The sequence below is a fragment of the Punica granatum genome, chromosome 6 (genome assembly GCF_007655135.1).
Source record: "Punica granatum isolate Tunisia-2019 chromosome 6, ASM765513v2, whole genome shotgun sequence".
Classification (NCBI taxonomy): Eukaryota; Viridiplantae; Streptophyta; class Magnoliopsida; order Myrtales; family Lythraceae; genus Punica; species Punica granatum.
In genome coordinates this window covers 3,105,050-3,131,436 of record NC_045132.1, presented here as the reverse complement: position 1 = coordinate 3,131,436, position 26,387 = coordinate 3,105,050, and the positions used below count along the sequence as shown (strand labels likewise).

Sequence of the window (26,387 nt, the reverse complement as noted above, 5' to 3'; positions counted from 1 at the left end):
AGAGAGAGTGTGTGTGTGTATATATATATATATAACGGTAGCATATTGAGAAATGAAAGTGGTAGTAGTACATCGAGATATAATAGTATGTAGTATAACGTTACCGTTATATATATATAATAGTAGAGTGTATATATATATATATTAGAACGATATGTGTCAGCACCCAATTTCGGTCCATCGGCTCCAGGAGGGGCAAAATTGTCATTTTCCAATTTGTCATTTTTTTTAAAAAAAATTAAAAATTAATTAAAAAAAATGTCAGGCGAACCGGGCAGCGTTGACCTGCCCGTGAATGGCCGGCCCAGAAAAAAAAAAAATTGTTCGGGCAGGCCGGGCAGCACTCGCCGGCTGTCCGCGATCCCCGCCGGCCCGGAGATCCCCAAAATCTCGGATTTCCGCGATTCCTCCAAAATCGGCTGAAATCTTAACGGAAAAGAGAAAGAGATTGCAATTAAACAGAGGGAAATACAATTCGAAGGGGGATGAACAGGACCCAGTGAGAGAAATCGAAAAATTGGCTCTCGTTTGGGGGAATTTTGAGATCGGAGATTTCGGGAACCCTCACCGGAAAACGCGACTTTTCCCCTCGATTCCGGCCGTTTCAACCCCGGCGAAGTCCAAATCGGACACTGCGCAGCCCAAGTGGTGCCCAAAGCCATCTCCCGAGCCGTTGTCGCGGCGTCCAGGGGCGAGAATCGCCACCCGCAGCCCCGTCGCCGCCGCTCCCCCCGATCCCGGCCGCCCTTTGGCTAACGGACATCGGCCCATTTCTTTTGCTTCGCAGGTCCAACCCAGAAGTTCAGCCCATTTCGGCCCAACATCCCCAATCCGGCCCAGCGCTCTTCCAGACGGTTTTCTCCTTTGGGCGGGCCATCCGATCCGACCCGATTCATCAGGCGATTTTTTTTATTTTTACAAAGAAGCCCCTCAACTTTTCGAACTAGGTAAATTCTTGACTTAGTGGCATGATTAGGGCTCCTTTCCTGAGTATTATTGCTTGCTTGATGGATATAATGTGAAATGAGTGTTCTTGGGTCGCGTGGGTGATCGGATTTGTCCCGAACTCGATTTTACGAACTTTTTATTTTGTCACATTTCAGTCCAGAGGACGTATTTTATTTTTTTAAGATCTGCCTCGAATTTCAAAATTATTTTCAATCAAGCCCTGGTCATTTTATTATTTTCCAATCAGTCCTTGGATTTTTCAGAATTTTTCCAAGAATCCCAAAGAACTTATCAAATTGTTTCAGTCTAGTCTCGGGACCATTTTTCACCCTTTTCAGATCTGCCTCGAATTTTAAAAATTCTTTTCAATCAAGTCCCAGTCGTTTTACTATTTTCCAATCAGTCTTGGAGTTCCCAGAATTTTTCAAGAATCCCAAGGAACTTTCCAAGTTGTTTCGGTTTAGTCTCGGGGTCATTTTTTTTATTTTCAGATCAGTCCAGATTTTCAAATTCATTTCAAATAAGTCCTAGGACATTTTCAGTAATTTTTCAAATTAGTCCCCATTTTTTTAGAATTTTCAAATTAGTCCCCAATTTTTTTTCAGAATTTTCAAATCAGTCCCTGCTCTTTGAAATCGTTCAATTCAGTCCCTTGGACATTTTCTAAAAATATCCGACCCTTTTCTACTTGGATCACCCACCGACAATGTATGTGCCCCATTTAAATATTTTATTTTTGTAATTATATACAATGTGACCATGTCGAAAATTAGAGTTTATCGGGCGGTCAACTAATGGCTATCTCGACGGCTCGAAATCCGTAGACTAAAGCATTCGGCAAATTTCTAGTTAACCTAAGATTCTACATACGGGATAATCGGGACGTTAAATTTGGCTAAATTAAATCACTTGACTCTTTTAAATGAATTGGATGAACCGATTAATAATCTGTAATCGCGTCGACAGTTCAAGAACTGTCATCACTCCCTTTTTAAATTCACAATTTCAAAAGCATTGAGATACGTGCTACGTAATTTTGATTTTTCATACACACACATATTTTTCGATTCAAGGGGGATGACTATCGGTTTTTGTCCTGTCGTTACTATAGTATATGTTTGTGTTTAGAGCGGGTTAAAACATGGAAAAACAAATTAATCACAAATTCGGCTTAATTAAACATGGGCAAATAGTCAAGTAGAGGGTTAGGTTTTGGGTTTTAGGTGAAAATACTCTTAATCTGTAAAAGCCATATTGTCACGATACAGAATAATCTAAAAACAACCCACACATTTGAGACTTGACTATGGACATCACGTCTGTCGGGTCCGTTAAAATAATGCCGAATGTTACATGCCCTATCTATTACTCCTTTTGTTTGTTTTAAGGTAGGATTTGTATGCCAAGATACCTCGGTTAATAATCAGTTAATTCACGTAAATTCGGCTATAACAAAAACCCGTTGTTTGTTTATTTGAGCTTACTTGTTACATTTTTACAATTATTTCTTATGCGGATCGAGCCTGATCCCTTAGGACTCGATTCACACTGGGTCCAACGCCCATAACCGTCGATCACGGGGTCCAATACCCCCATACACCGAGTGCGCATTTAATTTTATTTTCGGTCTTTTCCAAAACTACACGGTGAGCATAAGTGAAATCATGGCTGAATGCGAACCGACCGGAATTTAGTCATTGTAGCTTGTCTTTTATTTATTTGAGAGAACAATGTAAGGTTTTATATTATACATATATTCATGTAAAAATCCCGATCGGAGAGTGGACGGTCAGAGCGTTTCTTCGAATTTATGGTGTCAAAACGCATAAGATGAGCAGAACTTAATTAAGCGGTAATTAAATTAAAATGGCAAGCCTAGTAAGCTAGAGTACCGAAAGGGCGTGTGGGATATATGCCCACACGTAATAGAACCACCGAATTCGGAATTTCCGATTCCGTATAAGACCATTGCCTTAGCATACTAGGTGTATCCATACCCCTAGACCTGGGCGGCTCACCGGCCCTCGACTTTCGAATCGTAAACAGGTAGTGGCGACTCCTTCTCACGTGCGTCCGTCGCACGTCCCCGGAAAGGTGGACACTTCCAAGTCGCGTTGCATTTAGGAGCGCGCATGCGTGCCCCGACGAGACGAAATTCGGGTGCGCATAGTATGCATACTTTATAGTATTACCGTTATATATATAAACAGTAGTAAATCACAGTAATATAAAGTTAAAAAAATTATTATAAAGAGAATTGTACACAGAAGAGAATAGTAGTAAATAACACATGAATTTTTCCAAATTCCTCCCGCTTTCCCTTTCCCTCAAACAAATCTCCCGAACAAGGGAAACACTCTCCCAGCAAATCCTATTCCCCCCTCTCCCTCCAAATCCACCTCCCAAACGCACCTTGTCCTATGGGCTTAATGAATTTTGAGTTTCAGTATGCCTAGTATTCATTGCACACCCATGGCTCCTCAGCTCTCACGCACCCACCATTGTCCATATAATAATTGCGTTTGGATATATACGGACCCAATAAATATCACCGATAAGATAGAATATAAGACCTTTTTTGTTCTAAGGCCATGTTTGGTGGTTGGAATAAGTGATGGGATAGGATTTTGAAAATGCTTATCCTATATTTGGGACACAACTAGATAGGATAAGGTTCGGTAAAAGTATTAAGGAAATTATCCCAATGAAGGGTCAAATAAAGGCAAATTGAGATTATAATTTAAGTGAAAGGACGAAAATGCCCTTGTATGTGCCATTCAATAGTTGCAACAGGGCGTTGATGGTAGGCCCAATGCAGACCATCACCCCTTGGGTATGGTCGCCAGCGACCTCACCTAGGTAGTGGTGGTTGACGTTGAGCCACCGTCTCTGGGAATTAAAAAACAAAAAAAAGAACGTAAGAGACTAAGGGGAGAGAGAGGAGAGATCGGGGCTTCTGGCTTCTCCCATGCCGGAGCTCTCTCTCCACAGTTGATTGAAACAGTGCCCAGGTGGGATTTCCCTCTCACTGTTCAAATCATTTTAAGAAAAAAAATTTGGGTAATTATTTTGAAAAAATGATTATTTATGGGCATATTTTTCATTTAAATTAAATATTTTAATTCCAAACTTTGGTCTGTCCCATACACTTGATTAGGATAAATATCTTTGGGATTTCTATTCTCATTTCGTCTAACTCCAATTTTTATCCCAAATCCGACGGTCAAATGTAACCTAAGTGATTGGTATAATCACGACTTTTTATTTTAGTTAAAATCTTGTATAAAAACCCTATTGACATAGTATTTTTATTTCCAGTCTATCCTACTTATTATATAAACAGCCTAACCTTGACATTACCAATTTGCCATGCAAGAAAATTTGAATATAACTTTTTTTTTCCCTTTCCTACCTTTTTTATTTATTTTAATAAGTGTTGTTACTATCATTAACACCAAAAAGAAATATTAACAAAGTACAATACTAATCCAAGAGCCCACAACCGGGCATGCTACTCATTCTACCTCACTTAGTCCCAACATCGAAGCTAAGCTTGACTTCGATATCCTTCTATGTACATTTGGAAGTGCAAAAATTCTCTCCCTCACTGTCCCAAGGCGACTTAACGTTAATTAAACTATATTACAAAATAAAATCTAAATGGATCAGCTTGCATTTGTTGTATCAAATATAATATATCTTGGATATTAATGTACTTTTTTCGTGTGCTGTCCAGTAAAAAGATCCTATGCGTAAAATATCTATTTTTGAAGACAAATTGCTTTACTTTTGACTGAAGAATCGTCCTTTTTTAGATTTAATTGGCAGAAGGCTGTTGACGAATTAGATTCTCTCCTTCGAGACGAGATTTTTTTTTTTCCTTTCGGATGGATACTGTCGACGAGATTATATGGTTTGCACAAATCTTTTTCCTTAATTTCAGAAGCAAACCAGTTGATAACGGCAATCACGCTTCTTTAATTAAGCTGACCCCAACAAATGCCGGGTTCATTAGGGTGGCTTGGCGCCTTTTCTACGAGTAAAATTTTGGTTCAATTTGTACAAATATAGAAAATTTACAATTGATATACTTTTTAACGGATCAATAGTTCGAACTGAATTAGTCGAAATTTATTGGTATTTTAATATTAGAATTCACATAAGAAGAAGTTAAATTGACTTCTTGACAAGATTGCCTGCGTTGAAATTTGTATCAATCGTAATGTACAATTCGATATTGGAATCTGCCCGATTGATGGTACAGCTGTATGCAACTGGCATTGCCGCATTGGTAGCAGCAACCAATGCACTAACAAGTTGCATCGGCTCCTAAATACTCAAACTTCGACATCATTGGTTAGATATTATAATCAATCGTACAGAATGCGGTGCGACTGAACTAGATCGTGGGGCCTAGTTTGGTCAACAATCTAACCCGACCTGCAATCACAGGGTTCGCTCTTCATGACAAACCAATTGCGTCAACCTGCTCAGCTTAGTTTATTGACGTGTAGAACTGAGAGTTAGTTCATTTTACAAGCCACCAAAAAGATTATTCAATTATATTTGAGTAGTTAGTATATAGTTGTTATCGAAAAAGAAAGATAGTATCTATAATTAGTGGGAGATATATGAAATGCTTGAGCCAAGAACAGTAATTTGTTTTAGACGAATCAGCTGGTTACTGTGGTGGAAATTAACTAATCCCCGGAAGCAGAAAAGGACAAAATCAGCCAGTATATGTAATAGTAATCATTATGAATATAAATATAAATGTGACAAAAGCAAACGGGGACAATTCCCCAGTGGGTAGAAAGTAGAAACTCCATAATAAAATAAATTAATACTTAATTTGTAGATCTTATCATTCAAATGCAATTATTATCTAAAGGTTATATATAATTATATATACATGGAAGAAAATCTTTACTAATATAGTATATTATAATTATATTTTCTTATTCTTCCTACTTTTTATAGTTTAGATTAATAATTAAATCAACCAGTACATCACATGGACCTAGAGCCTTGTTCAAATCGAAAACCAGCATGAAAAACTTGCACTCCCGACTGGAAATATCCGGAAGTACTATTGTTTGATTGATATAACTACTCACGCGTACTTTGTGCAAATGTAAAATTTTATTTGAATAATATAATTTAAAAATACTTCTCTATTTTTTTTAATAAGTATTTCTTTTAAAAATTTTTAACTTTTAATTTTTTTATAAATAATAATAGATATAAAAGAAATTTTAAATTTGGTTATTCTGTCAGATAATTAAGCATACGCTATCGAGATACGTGAATCATTGGATAGGTTAGACCAGATAAAAAATTATGCACGATTACAGAAATTAAAATGTCTACTGTTAACGCATAGAATAAACACACACACACACACACACACACGAGTCTTTCCATGCGTGGGTCTAATGAAAATATTTTCTTACCAATGAATAATAAATAGGAGTATATAATATTCGTACGTACGAGAAGAAACAAATGCATTTCCATCCTATGCCATGTCGTCGTATATGGGAGAAGGTATAATTAGGTGCAACGGAGTTATCATTTTAGAAGGACTGAGAAATTCAACCTTTTTTTCTGGCAATGATTAACCAGATTCAACGTGATAATAAGATCCTAACCCATATATATATATATTATTTATTATGAGGCGCGTGTTCAATAATTGTGATCAAATTTATGATATATGAGGAACATGTTCATACTGTACATACGCGTATTGAAGAAATAATTGACTTGCGGCCTTTAAAGATCTCATTGAGAAAAAGGAAAAGGATTTTGCATGGTGGGAAAGCGAAATCTATCATACAATAGATGCATGGATGGATCGCTTTAATCTCCCCATGTTCAAGCATCTTATTAAAGCTTCCGAGACAACTAATAAAAACTGCAAAAGTGACTCAAAAGCATGTCGTGGCACTATTTCTTAATTATTAATTTCTAATGATGATAAGAATACAAGACTTTCCTCACTGCTTATACATATATGTATATGTATATATTACTTGTATAATAAGCAGTGAGCAGATCTGGTTCTAATGTCATTGGTAGAATTACGTATAAATTATTGGTGCAAGTTTGAACAGAATAACATATATATACAATACAACTCACTCTTTGTTCGTGCTTTAATTAAAGGGCACATTTAGAAAAGATGTACTCTACAAATGTTTTGCATCCCTTTGTACTTAATATATTCTTCCATAAGACCCAATCAACAGAAACTTTTCCATTCAATGCACAATAACATTCATGAGTTTGATTGCGACTATTAATTACCGGATTGGACTGCAAACTTAAGCATGCTTGGTCGGTAATATAGAAAACAATGGAATAGAATCAATCCTACAAATACGATTGCACCTAATCTATATATAACTAAAATTTACTTGGGTGTATATAAATGAGATTGAGTGCATAATAAATGCTTTTAAGAAAATTTAAAATATATGGAAAAATATTAAAAAATAAAGATAATAATTAATTTTTTTTCATAAATGAAATTAATGCATATGAATCTCCTACTTACTATATATAATGATTAAAACAAAACTTAAAAGGGTATGGAAAACAATTAAAAAATAAAGAATAATAATTAAAAATATTAAATAAATTCAACTAAATGTGCCTAAAGGCTAAATCTCTTACTAAACACAATTAAGAGAAATTTTTTGTTGTAATTTATTAATTACATATAAGTGATAAATGCATATAAACAATTAACATTACGTAACATTATAAAAATTGAGCATAACATATAGAAATTGATATAAATATTTTGACACTCTTACAAAAATTAATGAAGCATATATATTTTTGAAAATAAAAGGAAAATAATTTCCGATTGAGTACAAATAGTGAATAGAAAGTATTTAATCATTAAATGTCAAAGTGCTATTAATTAAGAAAGAAAATCAACCAATTCCAAACTGCCCATTTCGTAAAATATAAGAAAGGAACTTTAAAGAAAATAAAACATGTTGTGCTCTTTCAAGGGGAACAATAATTAACTGCCTTATAAAAAACTCAAGAAACAAAAAAATAAATGCTTGACTTCCAAATTGAAATAAAAGTCCTTCCAAATTAAATAAATTCGAAAATAAAAGGAAAATAATTTTTGATCCAATACAAAAAGTAAATAGTGAGTAATTAATCATTAAATAACAAAGTGCTATTAATTAAGAAAACAATGGACATAATTTTTTTTTCGACAAATGACAAAGAAATAAATAATAACTTGCCGATTTTTTATTTGAATATATTGGAAAATAAAAAATGAAAAAAATTATGATTGATTAGAAACATTGAACGATAAATGCACGAATAATAAATGTCCACCTTACAATTGAAAACTCAACAATATATACAGTGGCTCTCACTATAAATGAACTCACATTATATCTAAATTTCGGACTTAGATTTGGATTACACCTAAAATTTGGCTTATATCTAATTTTCAGATCAATGATTTTTGCTATGAAGTACTTAAATTAGTAAGTTCTCACTAATTTCAATGAATTTTCAAATTCGATCATTTAGTTTATGTAATTATAGTTTAATCATCTATATATAACTAAAATTTACTTGAGTGCATAATAAATGAGATTGGTGCATAATAAATGCTTAAAAGAAAATTTAAAAACTATAGAAATAGAAGATTAAAAAAATAAGAATTAAAAGTTTTTAATAAAAGCAATTAGCGTATCTAATCTCCTACTCACTATATAATAATTAAAAGAATATGGAAAAAATAAAAACAAAGAATAATAATTAAAAATATTTAATAAATGCAATTAAATGTACATACATCTCTTACTAAATACAATTAAGAGAAAGTTTTATTGTAATTTCTTAATTATATATAAATGATAAATGTATATAAACAATTAATTTAACATGACATTATAAAAATTGAGCCTAGCTTTTAAAAATTGATAGAAAATTTTTGATATTCTAATAAAAATTAATGAAACATATATATGTACGAGCATATTGAAAATTAAAATTTAAAGTGTTAAAAAATAAGAATCATGAATCATAGAAAAAATTACCTTTTGATAAATTCTAAAATAATAAGAATCTATTTATATATAACTAAAATTTACTTGGGTGAATAATAAATGTTTTAAAGAAAATTTTTAAAAAATGGAAAAAGAAAATTAAAAATAAAGATAATAATTACAAATTTTTGATAAATGCAATTATTGTATCTAAATCTCCTACTCACTATATATAATAATTTAAACTTAAAGAAAATAAAAACAATATGGAAAAAAATAAAAACAACGAATAATAATAAAAAAATATTTAATAAATGCAATTAAATGTACTTAATTCTCTTACTAAATACAATTAAGAGAAAATGTTTGTTGTAACATTATAAATTGAGCCTAACTTGTAGAAATTGATATAAAAATTTTGATATTCTTATGAAAATTAATGAAGCATGTATATAATTTATCATAAAAACAAAACATATATATGTACTAGTATATTGAAAAGTAAAATTAACGTCATGAATCATGGAAATGATTACCTTTTAATAAATTCTAAAACAATAAGAAATATATAAGAAGTATATATAAAAAATAGAGTTAATATACGTATGTAAAATATATATATAATGTCTCATTATGTAGAACAATAACAATCCTTACACACGAAGGAAGATTATATAAATTGGAAAAATCATATTATATAGAATAATAACAATCTTTATTTAGAAGGAAGATTCCATAAATTTAAAAATAATATTAAAAAATAAAATAAAATAATTATATATAATACAAACTAAAATTATGAAAGAAATTAAATAAATTTATAAGATATAATAAGAACGTTGATAGTAAAATTATAATTGAACTATTCGAAAGTGTTCATGCAACTTTATTGAAAATTGATTGTTGAGAACTTTTATTTTCACTAATAATAATAATAATAATAAATATATTAAACTGTGATAATTACTATTCGTACAAAATATAAATATATGAACACAAACTCGTGCAATGCATGGGATTGAACCCTAGTTAATTTTATGTAATTCAATTTCATTCTTTTCCATTTATGATTATCAAACATTTTTCATTTTTAAATCTAAAAGAAACATTGCATTGCAAAATAGATAAAGAGGACCATTATTATCTCTACATATATTTTATACTGGACATATATACACATATTAATCACTTCATTTAGATCTAATCACTACAATAAATCCTGATATCCTAAAAACAAATCCTATAATTTTACAACCTTGTTGAGGTATGTCTCATATTCAACGGAGAACTCGAAAATCCGGAAATGACAACGAAATCAACTAAAACGAGGAGGAGGGACCGAAGCTAAGTTATGCTCAATAAAAGAGGTTTGCCGAAAAAATTATGAAGTTTGCCGCAACAATTGGAGGGTTTTCCATAGCAACTTGGGGTTTTTCTATAGCAATGCAAGTCGGTCAACGATTTTTTGTTTCTGTTTTGGTTGAGATTTCGTCTAATCTTAGAATATATTCAAACAAGATAGTTCTAGGGATATTCTAGAATTTTATGGTTATATTCTTGGATCTATATATATGATAGGGGAATTTTGGCGAAGATAACATATTATGTGAGAATCATGGGTAATCTCCTCGGGAATTATCAGATTTACACTATTGGGGTCTTTAGGATTCGTAGAGTGAGAGAAATGTGAGAATTAATAAGATTGTGAGACTCTTCTCAAGTTGAATTGCAACGGGGGTTGTGAAACACGAGGGTAATCTCGAGTGTGTAATCTTTGGTTTATTTATCTCCTCGGGAATTATCAGATTTACACTATTGGAGTCTTTAGGGTTCGTAGAGTGAGAGAAATGTGAGAATTAATAAGATTGTGAGACTCTTCTCAAGTTGAATTGCAACGGGGGTTGTGAAACACGAGGGTAATCTCGAGTGTGTAATCTTTGGTTTATTTAATCTAGTGGAATCTCATTGCTTTGTCCGTGGATGTTTTCCTCACATTAAGGGGTTCACCACGTATATCCCGATGTTATTTTTTTCTCACTTCTCGGTTTGAATTCCTCGAATCGGCGCACTTCCCCAGCAGCCAAAAAAAATTTCATATTCATCCCTCATGCGAACACATTAATTTGGAATTTTCCTACACTAGTTATTACGTAGGAAACTGCTGAGGCGATTTAGGGACAATGACAAAGGTCAAGGTTATCTGGTTTGTGGCAGTCGAGCAATGTATATTTCGTTAATTCGACTCTGTCCATATATAATTCTTAATAATTCTAGAGACATAAGGATATCCCAACTGTTGAACTTATGAGAATCATCCGTATATATGTTTGTAGGATCCATCGTTGTTGTCATAATGATAGAAAAAACATATCGGAAGGTTTAGCATAACCCAGTGTCAAGTGACACCTTGATCACAAGAGTCCACCACGCGTGGGTCCCGAGGATGGTCCTTTATTTTATTCCTTTTTTGGCCGTTCAGTTAGATGTTGTCAATAGCTCAGGACGCAGACACGGTAATGAGAATCCCATCCAAACAAGATACCGGCGCAACAACGGCTGGTTCAAGATCCACAACGTATGGTAGGGCCATCGAGGAGACATTAATCATCATGCGTTGAGTCAGCATAATTCTGTCGCATGGAAAACAAGATCTTGAATAATCAAGATGCGGAATAGCACAGTAGTGCACCTCTCGCCTGATGATCAAGAGATCTCAGGTTCGATACTCAGTGGGACTATCTGTGCCACTTTATTAGATATTTAATATTTATATTTCAATGTACTATACTAATGGGCCTCCCTTATAATCGAAAAAAAAAGCAAGGTCTTGAATACAAACTTTTGAATGAATGGGTGTGTCCACTGATATAAATCTTAGTACGTTGTAAACTATAAAGATGATTTGTCATTATTACTAATTGAAGGGGTAAAAATTACAGAGATAAAGTTAAAGAGTTGTTTTATTACTTATATGTTTATTACTTAATACACATAGCCCCACCTCCTCTGGTGTTTTCAACACCCTCGGTCACCTTATTCATCATCAAGGAATAACAATAACCAACACTTTTCGAGTTCTCCGTACCTGACAATATTTGTTTCGGTGCTCACAAGATCAACTTAGCCTATTGAGTGAAACTATTCTCATTCAAATATCGACTTCTACTGACGGGAGCAATTGCATCATTTTGAACTCTTCGCAAGATCAACTTAGTCTATTGAATGAAGCTAATTCTCATTCCAATGTCCGCTTGCACTGGCGCGAGCGCTTGCATCGTTTTGAACTCTTATTGGGGCTGGTGAAGTTCATTCAATGGAAGTAAGAAGTGGTACTATAATATTATAATATTTGGTAAGTAAAACAAATTAACGGGAGCAATGTAATTTTACTATACGGCCCTTGTTTAATCTATATATATAAAGTTATATTCCCATAATAAATTGAGTTAGAAAAGTAAACTTATATATAGTACAAGGTCATAAAAGTAAATGTCTAAATAAATAATTATAAAGGTATATATAATTAGGACTAAATTAGTAAATGCATATAAATCATTAAATACTTAATAATTTTATTATACAAGCGCACTCTTAATTTAAAATAGATAATCTCAAAATTTATTTATAAAAAATAAAATTTCGTAAAATAAATATCTATAAAGACTTTTCGACATAATTACTACGTAAAAAAAATCCACTATATGCAATAAGTGTGTTTAAATATTGGACACTTTTGAATAGTAATAGATAAATCTATTAAAAATTATTAAAAATAGATAATTTATAGTTCTTTTTTTCACAAAATACATGGAGATCAGCTGTTACAATTTTTAAGAATTTAATATTTAAGAAAACGTAATACGTTTTATAAGTAATATCATCTTCTTCATCCATATTTGGTTCATTTTCAATTATTCTGAATTTGTTATTGTATGCACTAATATTTAAATAATTTCAATTTAAGAAAATATATAACTTAATGAAAATTTCAATTGTGAAATTTTTAAAAAATTCATCTAAAAACAATCACTCTAAACGATAATATATGCATCGTACGAGTTAAAAAAAACTAGTGGTTATAATATGTTCTTTGAAAAGCATTAATTTGTATTATGACAAAGGCAGCTAGTACAAATCCATATAAATTATATAAGTCTGAACCATTTTCTATATTGCGCTACATAGGATAAAGGAATCCTTGCATTGAGTGACTTTTCAAATTCAGCGAATTAATGAAGGATGCCTGGCTCAATATGGTTGCGACACGTTGCAATTCATTAATAAAATATATATTATGATAAAATTAAGAAGGTTTACACAATTTAGTAGAAAAGAGTTTTTGAATCTTTCTTTATGATATTATTAAATTATTATGTTTTACGATTTTCAAATTTGAACACAATATCAAAAATTAAAATATGTAAGTATCAAAATCTGTTCGTCTAGTTACGGTAATACGTAAACATGAATTACAGTTATTGGCCAGTTCCTAACACTGTTGCAAAGTACAAATCAAAATTGTTAGGGATCAGGAAATAGACCCGATATGCAAGACTCTGATTCAGCATCCTGGGCCCCCTTGATGTACTAAATCGGTAAAAATTCATAGAGGAAATATTCCCTCCACAATCATCTCTCATATATCTTCAATATCTTTGATATTATAATTCCTTTAATTTACATAATATCTTTATGAGATATTCTACTATTTATTATATGCATTCAAATATCTCAAGCGGATTACAATATCCCGATCGATATCACGGGCAATCCTCTACAAATACCTCCAGGTATGTCGAAAGTCCTAATTCCAAATCTTTACTTTTTCCGAACATTCTCTCATTTAAGAATCAGAAAGGAAAATTAGGATTCCCCATTGTTTTTCCCTTTTTCGTAGGTCGGTCATGAAAGCTAGAGGCTCGTGTCCCACATGTGGTCAAGATCCGAAAATTGAAGCCCCAACATATGCACCGTTTGTGGAAAATGGCACAGAAAGTCATCACATCAGTTATTTCCCACCACACTGAGAAGAAACGATGGTCTATAACTAGAAGTGCTGCCAACTGTCAAGTTGGGAATGACAGTTCTCGAAGGGCTCAACACCCTTAATGGCAGGTTGAAACAAACAACCCAAGCACAATCGACTCGTCAAGATCCACCATCGCCATAGCACAACTCAAACGTGGTCCGATTGGATCAGCTAGCACCTAATGTTTGAGCAGAGGGGAGGTGATCATCCGTGGTAGCACAACCTCTCAAGGCACTTAGGCTGGCTTGAAGAACCATGCAACTATTAATTGAAGGTTGAACCAGGAGGAAGATGAAATTGTGTCCTCCAATTGTCGGCTTAAATCCTCCCACAAGGGGCACTCTGCGAAGCTGCCCAGCGATGTACCTTCACTAGTCACAATCTTCCCTAGAACGGCTGTGGCTATCTATTCGAAAGATATCCAGCGTATGGTAGCAGAGTAGGTAACTAAAGTGATGCAGGCCACGGAGTGACAATAACAGAGGTTCCCGCCCCTTGAGAAGGACTTTGAGTCGCCCCTGTGCGAGTAAATTATCTACGCTAAAGAGCCCTATAAATTTGCTTCTCCTTAGATTTCACCATATGATTGGAAGACAGACCTGGTAAAACACATTCGCCGCCACCTAACTTCTTTCTTGGGAAGGGAAGTGTATGAACAATCACAATGTCTCATTTTCCCTAGAACTTTTACCAGTGATGCAGCGAAATGGTTCCATTCTCTGTAACCTGGCTCGATAACAAGTTTTAAGCAATTGAAGAAGTTATTCCTAAAGATGCTCGTGAGCATGCAACACACAAAGAGGAGTGTCACTAAGTTGTTTTCCCCGGAGCAAAGGGATAAAGAATTCCTTCGCGATTGGTATGAAAAATTCTTCAAAGCTTCAACCATGGTAGAAGGCTTGACATAACGCGAGGCCGTGGCAGCTTTCCAAGGAGGACTAAGGAACGAGGACCTTGCGAAAAGCTTGATCATCATACCGCCTAACAGCTTTGCTGACATCTCTGCTCGTGTGCGGAAATTTATGATTGTCAAGGAGTCCCTCTCAACATGGATGAAGGAGTATGTGGGTGAGAAAATGAAGGACTCTCAACGCGAGCTGAGGTCATCCCCATAATTTAGTAACTTCAATCTTTTCAATGCCCCAAAAACAACTATCCTCCATGAGATCGAGAGGCTCGACCTAGCAATGCCTCACCGGCTAAGAAAGGTAAGGATATGGGTAAGGATTCAAATTCATATGGCAAGTATCATAAGGTTTGGGGCCATCATGCCGAACACTGTAGAACTCTTAAAAATGACATTGAGAGACTTATAAAAGCCGGTAGCTTGAAGGTGCTCGTTCAAGGTAATGATTACCCACAGAACCAGGAAAGCTATGCCAAACGAGATGACACGGTGGAAGGAGTGATTCATTAAATAGGTTGTTTCACTTCTCATCAGTTCATGCCATTCAGCTTAACAACATTTCCTTCTATTTAGGATTTCATTAGTGAACTTTAGTGAGAAACATTTACAAATAATGAATGATATTTAGAGTATTCGTCCATACATCATATTCTCGTGCTTATCCAAACAAATAGCATGATTGCAGTCATTATGTAACGCACACTCCTTCAGTGATAAAGTAATCTCCAAGACTCCTCATTAAAGGAGTCACCACCTAGAGCGGTGCCTACCTTCGCTCCTTAAAGCGAAGGGATGCCCAATTTATAAGGGCTAGTAATTTCTAAGACTCCACATTAAAGGAGCCATAAGCAATACCCCCTCCGCTCCTTAAAGTGAAGGGATGCCTGATATATAAGGGCTAATAATTTCTAAGACTCCTCATTAAAGAAGCCATTACTTAAAGCAATGCCCACCATCGCTTAAAGCGATGCCTACCTTCACTCCTTAAAGTGAAGGGATGCCCAATGAATAAGGGATAAGAACAACGTTCGATAATTAAGAACGGAGCCTTTCTCGATGGAAGCTGAAACGCCCAATAAGGATGCAGTTTGCAGGACTAAGTGAATGATGTTAAGACCTCTCACAACAGGGCTACTGCTCATAACACGATGTTTAGGGACCTCTCATAATGAGGTCTTCGCTCAAAATGTGGAGAAAGACTTCTCATAACAAGGGCATCGATTACAACGCAATAATAACAAGTGTACGACTTTGATTCACTCCCGCGATCTCACGAGCTCACAGAAGTGGGGCCCTATGTTAGGGATCAGGAAATTGACTTGATATGCCAGACTCAATTCATCATCCCAAGCTTACTTTGATACACAAAATCGATAACAATCCCTAGAGGAAATATTTCCTGCATAATTATCTCTCATATATGTTTGATATCTATGATATTATATTTCCTTAACATGTACATAATATCTTTATAAGATATTCTACTATTTATTATATGCAGTAAAATATCTCAAGCGGATTACAATATTCCAATAGATATCACAGGCAGTCCTCCACAAATACCTTCAGGTATGCTTAAAGCTTTGATTTCAATTCTTTATTTTTTTTTCCAAACATTCTCTCATTTAAGCATCAGAAAGAGAAATCGAGTTTCCCTAACCTTCTTTGCCTTTTTGCAAGTCGCTCGAGACCGAGACCGCAACAAAATAACCTCAATTGCTATAAGCTTTATAGTCGCCTACACTCATGAATACAGTCATTTGTGATATTACTTTCCTGGTCATTCGTTTACCGACCACCTTGTATCCAAAAACCATATTAACCCGATTGCTTCAATATAATGTTAGAATTGGGTTTGCATGACATTTTTAAGATTGTTGAGGTAAACTCATATTTGTATTTTGAGAATTCTATGTTGGTGAGATTCTTATAACTAGGGAAACCCAATTAATCAAATTGCAGCAATACATTTACGTTCCTAACAAACTCTCCAAAGTTCATTGTAATCCTCCCGAGGATTCTTTGTAATCATCAGAGATCATGATTAGAACCAAATAGAGGGAAATGATTTTTCCTTGGACCTAGACTTAATCTCTGGACCATGACTGTCCGTACAGAGCGGGTTCATTTAGTTGTGGAATGGGATTTTACTCCATTATACTCTATCCATCTATGACAAAATAAGTAATAATATATTATGAATTTATTATTAAAAAATTGATGGTAATAATAGTTAGGAAAAAATATATTTGAGAATTTATTGTTAAACTGGACAAAAAGATAAAAAAATGTATATATATATATATATTTGTAAAAATGAAATAAAAATTTATTATTAAAAAATTGATTATAACAATTATTAAATACGTATGAGAATTTATTATTAATTGGGAGAAAATAATAAAAAATAATGATTATATTATTATATTATTGAATTGAGGGAAGAATGAAATGGAGTGGAGTGAAATATGATATATATTTTGAAACAAAAACCCCTAAACGTTTCTCAATTTACAATTATACCCCTCTAAACTATATTATTGATTTTTTTTTATTTAGATCAGTCCCTTTAGGAGGCTTTCTTCTTCCAGGAAAATTCAAACCCATTTTCTACTGCAAAGATTATCATCATCAACACATCAAAATCCACTTGATAAATGCCACGTAAAATATTTAAAAAATAATAAAGGAATTACAAATTGTTGGTCTGCGCCGCCAATATACTTGGTATGGAAGTGTCAAAATTTTGACTGTTCGCCGAGCCTTTCCGAGAAACTATATATGAACTCATCATGAGATTATTTACATTTTCTTGAATGGAGGTAATTACGTATTTGGACTTAATCTTTTTGTAAATTTATTCATTGGGTAACTTTAAGAGAAAGTACACTCCATTGCGGATATTAACTCGGGAAAGTTTTAGTCAAGGGGAGAGTAACAAAATTAGAGTCAAGCGGACACATATAAAGGAGGATTAGAATCAATCAAAAAAGTAAAAAAAAGTGTTTTCATGGGGTCCATGCCCGAAAGGGATGAACGTGTAATTCAATTAATTTATTGCAAATCAAGAATAATTTAATTGGAAAGATCAAGGCAAAAGCTCGCGAAGGAACAAAGAAGTATCATAACTATCAGCGGTGTCTTTTGTTTTCTTGTTTTCCATTTTCTTTGAAAAATAAAAATAAAAAGTTTTGCTTTTATAATAAGGTTTGAAACACCAAATATGGTCCGTATTCATCTTCAACCCAATCCCTTATAGGCCATTGCTGTCCTCAATCTCCCTGGAAAGCTCCGTTTTTCCTTGAGAAATGGCTCTTGGAGGAGGAAGAAGAAGAAGAAGTCACCTCCTCACCCTTCCGTTGCTTATTCTATCGATAATGTTCTTGGTCGATACGGCGAGGAGCCGGAAGCCAATCAATAAGGAGTTCGGGGTGCCATTCAACGAGTTGTACTATGACATTTTTAGTGTGGAATCTCCGGCAATGATCAGCAACGACGCCCTTCAGATAACCCCAGACTCTTGGGGGAACTTCCGTCTCGCGAACAGGTCCGGGAGGGTCTTGTTCAATCACCGGTTTAAGCTCTGGGACAGAGCCAAAGTCGCGTCGTTCAATACTTCCTTTGTTATCAACATCTTCCGGGTGAACGACTCTCTTCCCGGAGAGGGACTGGCGTTCATTATCGCGCCCAATCTCGAGGTTCCGCTGCAAAGTTCGGGGCAGTACATGGGTTTGACCAACTTGACCACCGATGGAAATGCCACCAATCACCTAATCGCTGTCGAATTCGATACCTTCAAGCAAGACTTTGATCCAGACGCGAACCACATCGGCCTTGACATCAACAGTGTCCGCTCCAACCAGACCAAGTCCCTGTCCAACTTCGACCTCCATTTGGCCCCAAAAGGCACGACGTTCTTCCACGTTTGGGTCCAGTACAACGGGATGAAGAAGCACCTTGATGTCTACATGGTGGACGAGAACACCTCCACCCCGACCAAGCCCATGCCGAGTGAGCCAGTGATGTCTGCAGATCTGGACATAAGCCAAGTGGTGAAGGATGAATCCTACTTCGGATTTGCAGCCTCGACCGGGACCTATGTCGAGCTAAACTGCGTCCTAGCATGGAATCTAACAGTAGAAAATCTCAGCAAGGACAGTAAACTCGGGATAATCCTGGCGCTGGGCATCGGGTTGCCTGCAGCCTTGGTGATACTGGGAGTCGGGTGGTGGAGCGTGGCCATGCACCGGAGGCGGGTTGCCACCAATGACCCCAACATATTGGGGGCCCTGAAGAGCCTTCCCGGGACTCCGAGGGAGTTCAGCTTTAAGGAGTTGAAGAAGGCGACGAACAACTTTGATGACGAGCAAAGGCTTGGGGAAGGCGGCTTCGGTGTGGTCTACAGAGGCACGCTGCCGCCTAAGGAGAACAACTTGGAGATTGCTGTGAAGAAGTTCAACAGGGACAAGATCAAGAGCAAGGATGATTTCCTAGCAGAACTCACCATCATCAACCGGCTCCGGCACAAGCACCTCGTCCAATTGCTCGGTGAGTCCGATATGTTTGATAGAATGAGTCTTTTTCTTGTCATTTCGTGTGCAATTGTGTTTGTTTTACATATAATCATGACAAAAACTAAACATAAACGTTTAAAGCCTATTGATTTAGATTAATTCGAAACATTTAAAGTCTACTGGGTGGAAAAGATCTAGAGATGTTGATTAAAGGGTAAATATGATTGGATAATACTCATAAGGTTGGATCCGTGAGCTTATTGAAGTTGAGCTGGCAAAGGAGACTTTTTGGAAAATGCTCTTTCATTTGAAAAGGATTTGTGGCGAGTGGCCCCAACCCTTCAAAGATCCGGGCCTCCAGCAACCTCGCCATGGGTCAGGGTGGTCTGAAGCGAGCAGGATTCCCGACCCTGCTCTCTTCAGTGTCCCGATCGGTAGGTTATCGAAATTTCATTAAAAAAGATGCAGCTTTCATAAATTGCTTTTCAAAATATTTATGCTATTTTGCTTGTCAAACAACAAAATTTACATAAAATGAGAAAGCTTGCTACAGTTGTTAGCAACTATATCGAAGTACGACTTATATGATGGGAATCCGAGATTTGATTTCGATTGAGTGCAAACTTTGGTCTTTTATGCTATCAATTTTAAATAAAATAATATTTAGTACATTAATAAATCATTTTTTCCCTTGGTATTAATCACATGTATTATTATTTACTTGCATTGGTAAAATTATATATATATGTGTATATATATATATGTATATATATATGTGTAGATATATATATATATACATATATCATTGGCTAAAAGAGCTACAACTACTACTAACTTTGTAGTGTTCTAGAAGAAAATGTTGACCTTCTTGCATTGCTGACTCTCTCAATATGGGAGAAAATTCAATAATTTAAATTGAAAAACTATTGATTATGAAGCTGCCTAATATTTTCTTCTATATTTTTTGAAATTTAATTTATGAAATCTTGACCTTATCCTCTTTTTTCTTTTTTGACCGCTTCCTTAAAAGTACTTGTTTTGGCCATTAACTTAAACATACTTAAAAAATGAAGTTACATAACTAATTAAATTTCAACAAGACACAACATAAAATCATATAATATATTAGCAAAAGCAAATAATGTAAGAGAAAATACAAATTAATGGCCCACCGTCCTTATACGCATTTTAATTATTGTAAATTGGAAAAGAAACTTTGAGTTTCTGATTTAATCTTGTATTACGTAATATATATTTGGCTTTTCTTATCGGAAATGTTGAGCTTATCCATATACTAAAATAAGTTCAAGATGTAGTCGTTATCTTAAACAAATTTAAAATGCAGTTATATAACGACGTAGTACTATATAAAAGTCAGGCCACCTAATGCTGAAAATCTCAAATAAATTTTGCCGCACGAATATCACACAGACTGTTACCAATTCCTAATTAAAAGAATGTTTCGGGAGGTACCAACTTGAAAGCAAGAGATTCCGACTCGAAATCAAAATCAAGAAGTCCTGGATTCTATTCTGGTTCGTGGAACTTAGATGCTCTTTTATTTCTTCTTTTATGTTATTTAATAAGCCCATAAATCTCCTTTGTAAAAAAAAAAAAAAGAAGACCATAGGCAGGTAAATATATATGGGTCCACCGCCAGATCTAGGATGATTGCAAGGGCAATGATGTACTTAATGTATGGCAATGTTGCAGGAGATTAAATCCCATGCATATAATTATAACAACCTTATTTATGTTTATTAATTTATTGATATTTATTTTTGTTTTCTTCATAAAGTCCAATTGTTTGCTTGATGATAAGGAATCTTAGCACATGCATCGCCCTCCAATTAGTCAATTTTGAAGAGTTCAAAATTTCTGACGTCAACCCATTGCATCGACAGAAGATGTAAGCCAAAATAGAAAAGTATAGAAAAAAAATATTATTATTATTACACCAAAGAAAAAAACAAAAATTAATTATTGGCTTGCAGTGATGGGCCACAGGACATGATTTGTCTCTGATAATTGTTATTGTATTTTCTTTTCGATTATAAAAAGGCCTACAAGCCTCGCTCAATGAGAAAATTAAGAAATAAAAGCATTCGAATTTGTATTGGTAAAAGGTGAATTAGAATTTCTTAGTTATGTATCAAGGGCAATATTGCTTAATTGAAACCTCTATCTCTTATCATTACATATATCATGAGAAGTGACTTGCATTTTTGTGAAATCGAATATTTTTTTAACATTTTCTTCAATTCTTTTCTACTTGTTCAAATTAGATTTTTATACTGTTGGATAGAGTAAAAAAATAATTCAGTATTACTGCACTAAAACTCTTTATTTTATAATAATACTTCTCGGTGAGTGGTAATTTATATGTTTACAAAACTAAATATTTTCTTGAATTATGATTTAAATTTGTTGAGATTAAAAATTTATCTAAAGACAATTTAATCGTAACTAGAATTGAGAAGTTTTGACATGTTTTAATGTTTTTTGAATTAGGATGGTGCCACAAAAACGGGATGTTGTTGTTGGTGTACCATTACATGCCCAAAGGGAGCCTCGACGCCCATATCTTCTGCCCGCCGGAGAAGGCGACTCTGGGTTGGAACCTTAGGTATAAGATCTTAAATGATGTCTCATTGGCCCTCCACTACCTTCACAACGAGTATGACCAGAAAGTCCTCCACCGCGACCTCAAGGCCAGTAATATCATGCTCGACGATGAATTCAATGCCCGGCTTGGTGATTTTGGCCTTGCCCGTGCAATTGACAATGGGAAGACATCTTATGCCGAGCTTGATGGTGTACCTGGCACATTCGGATACATTGCCCCCGAGTGCCTCCACACTGGCAAGGCCTCAAGAGAATCAGACGTCTACGGCTTCGGGGCAGTGATTCTGGAGGTACGTCCATACACAATAACAGATAAAATTTTGTTGCCATGAAAATAGCGGATAACTTATTACGGGTCTTGTCAAAATAAGCTCGTCCAAATAAGTATATCATGACAAAATAATATTTGGTCACAATACTTTATAATTCATGGTGACAAATTTATTTTCTCGATGAAAACGTTATTTAAGGTGTGTCACAATATATGAAAATATGTATATATATATATATATATATAGGTTCATTATTATGGGAATATTTGATTTATGGCGCTCACACAATATTGGAGATAGTGTACACAAAAATATATGTGTATCTACATACATATTAAGTATGTACACTATGAGACTTTGTTTAGTGTAATTTAATATTATGAGATTTTATTTAATATAATTCAAAATTCTTATCTTAATATACTTTTCTTCTGATAAAATTTCTTTAGTAGCAATAAAATTCGTCACAATATACAAAATTTCTGGTAGTGATAGACTATATGCTATATTATCGAAAGATTAAACTATTACTGTATTAATATACATGCATATCCTAAATATACAACCGATATTCACCAAAAAAAAATCCAATCGACAAAAAGACTATGTTACCTTCCCAAAGATGAAAGAAAGATTATGTGCATGTATCAGGTAATTTGCGGCCAAAGGCCTTGGACCAAGATCGGTGATTTCCAGCTCCTAGTGGACTGGGTCTGGTACCTTCATCGTGACGGGCGATTGCTGGAGGCAGTGGACGGGCGGCTGGGCGGTGATTATGTTGCTGAGGAGGCACAAAGGCTTTTGTTCCTTGGCCTAGCCTGCTCCCACCCAATTGCTAGCGAGAGGCCCAAGACTCAAGCGATCGTTCAAATCCTGTCCGGCTCGGTGCCGCCGCCACAGGTCTCGCCATTCAAGCCTCCATTCGTGTGGCCGTCAATGGGCCCGCTGAACATCGACGGGGACACCACCGACACGACCCCGATCACGTCATCGGCATTTGGGTCGGGTTGGACGCAGCGAGAGAGCTTCGCCGGGTACAGTGACAGCTCCTTCGCGTGAACCGCGCCGCAAGGAATTATAAGCTTCCTCCTAGGGAATATAATTGAAATTTCGAAAATGTAAAATAATTAATTAATTTCTCACTCTTTTTTTATTTTATTTATTTTTTTATTTCTGGTTGTCCTTTCCTTTTTTGGTTTGCTAATTTTCCTAGTCTATTTTGGGCAGCGGCAGGCAACCAAGGATTGTTTGTACAATCAGCCTCATTTTTGTTTATTTCTTTCCTTTCTTTTCGTTTTTCTCTTTAATATTTGGATTTTTTCGGTTTATTTTAGATTTTGCATGAGGAGATGTACAAGAAATATTGTACAGTCAAATAATTCATAAATAATCATTAAGTATTGTCTTTAATGTGCCTATTAACTAAAATTAATTATCATTCACGCGTCATAATATAAAGTGTCAAATGGTGTTTAGTGCAATATCACAAATTACTAATTCGGAATCAAGAGGTTTCAAGTTTGGTCTTCATCAAACTCTTTCACTTTAGAAAGGTTGCGTACCACTGGGGTAATTTTCCCGACAATATTGAAATTTTTCAAGTTTTCTTAATTGACAATATTTTTTTTATTGTGCCCAAGTATGCGACACCGATACCACTTCTACTTCAGTATTGTGCCCAAATTTTTATACTTTTGGATAGAGAAAGAAAATAATTCAGTATTACTGCACTAAAACTCTTTATTTTATAATAATGCTTCTTGGTGAGTGGTAATTTAAACTCTTGTTGAGATTAGAAATTTATCTAAAGACAATTTAATCGTAACTAGAATTGAGAAGTTTTGACATGTTTTATTGTTTTTTGAATTGGGATGGTGCTGTCAGCACCCAATTTCGGTCCACCGGCTCCAAATGGATGAAATCGTCATTTTGTCACTTGTATGAGGGAAGTATTTTCGGTCAATTGCTCGAGCATTCACGACTTTTGGAAATATGACATTTTCTCAATTTAATGCTATTTTTCCATTTCTTTTAAAAAAAATACTCTACGGATAGTCCTTGAATTTCACATGCGCCAACGTCAATTTTCAAAATTCAGGACTAAAATTAAGGCCAGAAAATATTTTATTGCATAACATTGATTCATGAATATTTCTGAACGCAATACCGGTCTCGGATCATTTTTTGGACATCCAATTGCAAAGACGAGGATTTTAATCTCCACGCGTGTTAAATTTGAATATTCGAATTTCTAAATAAATAAATAAATAAAAGGACAAAGGTGCCAGGCCGGTCAGAGTCGGTCAGACGACTCTGATCGACCGTAGAAAAAAAAAAGGCCCAACGGCAGAATCTGACCGTTGCCCCTCCTTCCCGCCATTTTCTTTTCTTTCCTTCTTCCTTTCAGCAGTTTTTTTTTTTTTTTTTTCGGGACCACACCCCCGATCCTCCCAGCTGGATTTCTTCACGCTCCATCACCTCCAGCTCATTCGGCCCAAAACCCTAGCCGCTCACTCCTTCAGCTCATTCGGCCCGAAACCCTAGCCGTTCAATCCCTTCAGCTGAGCCAAGAACAGAAACCCCAGGAATAAAAACCCTAAGCTCCAGCTCCCTCTGGCCGCCTCCAGCTCGCTCACTCACTCTAAACTCAGAACACTCCCGAAAAATCCCCGACCGACAACGTATGTGCCCCCGTTTAAATATTTTTATTTCAGTAATTGTATGCATATAATATGATGATGTGTGTTCTTTTATGATTTTTTTCGCTTCCATGAGTCGGTGCCGTTTTATCGATTTCATTAATATTATGTGTGTGTATGTTTGCATGTGTTTATTGTGATCATGGCGGCACCGATTATTTAAAATATGTATGTTTATCATGCTTGACGTGATGATGTACTCTTGATCCGCGTTTAAATGCTTTATTTCCTCGTTTAATTCGAAACCTCACATGAATCAGTTTAATCATGTAAACTCGGCCTAAAATCAAAATCTTTAATTTTAAGACAGTTGGAAATTAGAGTTTATCGGGCGGCCTACTAATGGCCATTCCAACGGCTCGAAATCCATAAATTAAAGTATTCGGCAAATTTTAATCAACTTAAAATTCCACACACAGGACGATCGGGATGCTAAACTTGGCTAAATAAACTACTTGACTCTTTTAAATGAATTACACGAATTGATTAATAATTTGTAATCGCGTCGACAGTTCAAGAACTGTTAGTCATGCCCTTTTAAAATTCACAGTTCAAAAGTATCGAGATACGTACCACGTAATCTCGATTTCCCATACCCACACATCTTTCCCGATCCAAGGGCATGACTATCGGTTCTTGTCCTGCCGTTATCCTAGCGTAGGTTTGTGCTTAGAATGGGTCAAAACACGGGAAGCAGATTAACACAAACTCGGCTTAATTAAACACGGGTAAATAGTCGAGCAAAAGGGTTAGGTTTTGGGTTTCAAGCAAAAACACTCTTGTCATAATTTGTAAAAGCCACATTGTCACAATACAGGAAATTCTAAAAAACAACACACACATCCGAGACTCGATTACAAACGTTGTGTTTGTCGGGTCCCCAAAAAAATAATGCCGAATGCCACATCCCCTCTCCATCACCCGTTTGTTTGCTTTATGGTAGGATTTGTGTGCCAAGATACCCCGATCAATAACTGGTTAACTCACGTAAATTCGACAATAACAAAACCCCATTGTTTGATTATTTGTGCTTACTAGTTACATTTTTGCACTTGTTTATTATGCGGGTCGAGCCCGATCCTTTAGGACATGATTCACATGGGGTCCAATGCCCCAATCATAGATTACGGGATCTAATCCCTACACACTAAGTGCGCATCTTAAATTCAATTTCAGTCTTTTCAAACCACACGGTAAGCGTGAGTGGAATAATGACCGAGCGCGAACCGTTCGGGATTCAGTTGTTGTAATTTTTATTTATTTGAGAGGACAATGTAAGGATTTATATTGTACATTTATTCATGTAAGAATTCCGGTCGGAGAGTGGACGGTCGGAGTGTTTCTTTTAATTTACGGTGTCAAA

The 26,387-nt window shown here is 35.1% G+C and overlaps 1 protein-coding gene across 2 annotated transcripts; it reads left to right on the top strand.

The window, feature by feature from the left end:
- Positions 1-18,031: 18,031 nt before the first annotated feature.
- LOC116210816 (probable L-type lectin-domain containing receptor kinase S.5) lies at positions 18,032-23,730 on the top strand. 2 transcript variants are annotated; one of them, XM_031544878.1, is made up of 4 exons: positions 18,032-19,462; positions 19,671-19,862; positions 21,940-22,343; positions 22,977-23,730. In XM_031544878.1, the coding sequence occupies exons 1-4, from the start codon at positions 18,223-18,225 to the stop codon at positions 23,382-23,384; spliced, it is 2,244 nt and encodes a 747-aa protein (XP_031400738.1). In that variant the 5' UTR covers positions 18,032-18,222; the 3' UTR covers positions 23,385-23,730. The 2 variants fall into 2 exon arrangements, with proteins under 2 accessions (XP_031400738.1, XP_031400739.1); XM_031544879.1 differs by lacking the exon at positions 19,671-19,862 and having other exon boundaries at positions 18,038-19,462; positions 22,977-23,725.
- The last annotated feature ends 2,657 nt before the right edge of the window (positions 23,731-26,387 follow it).

Bases quoted from the DNA above. Each gene is read 5' to 3' on its own strand.
- LOC116210816 (XM_031544878.1), top strand. From the start codon at position 18,223: ATGGCTCTTGGAGGAGGAAGAAGAAGAAGAAGTCACCTCCTCACCCTT. The intron at 19,463-19,670 runs GTGAGTCCGATA...AATACTCATAAG, and splicing joins GCACCTCGTCCAATTGCTCG to GTTGGATCCGTGAGCTTATT. The intron at 22,344-22,976 runs GTACGTCCATAC...TGCATGTATCAG, and splicing joins TCGGGGCAGTGATTCTGGAG to GTAATTTGCGGCCAAAGGCC.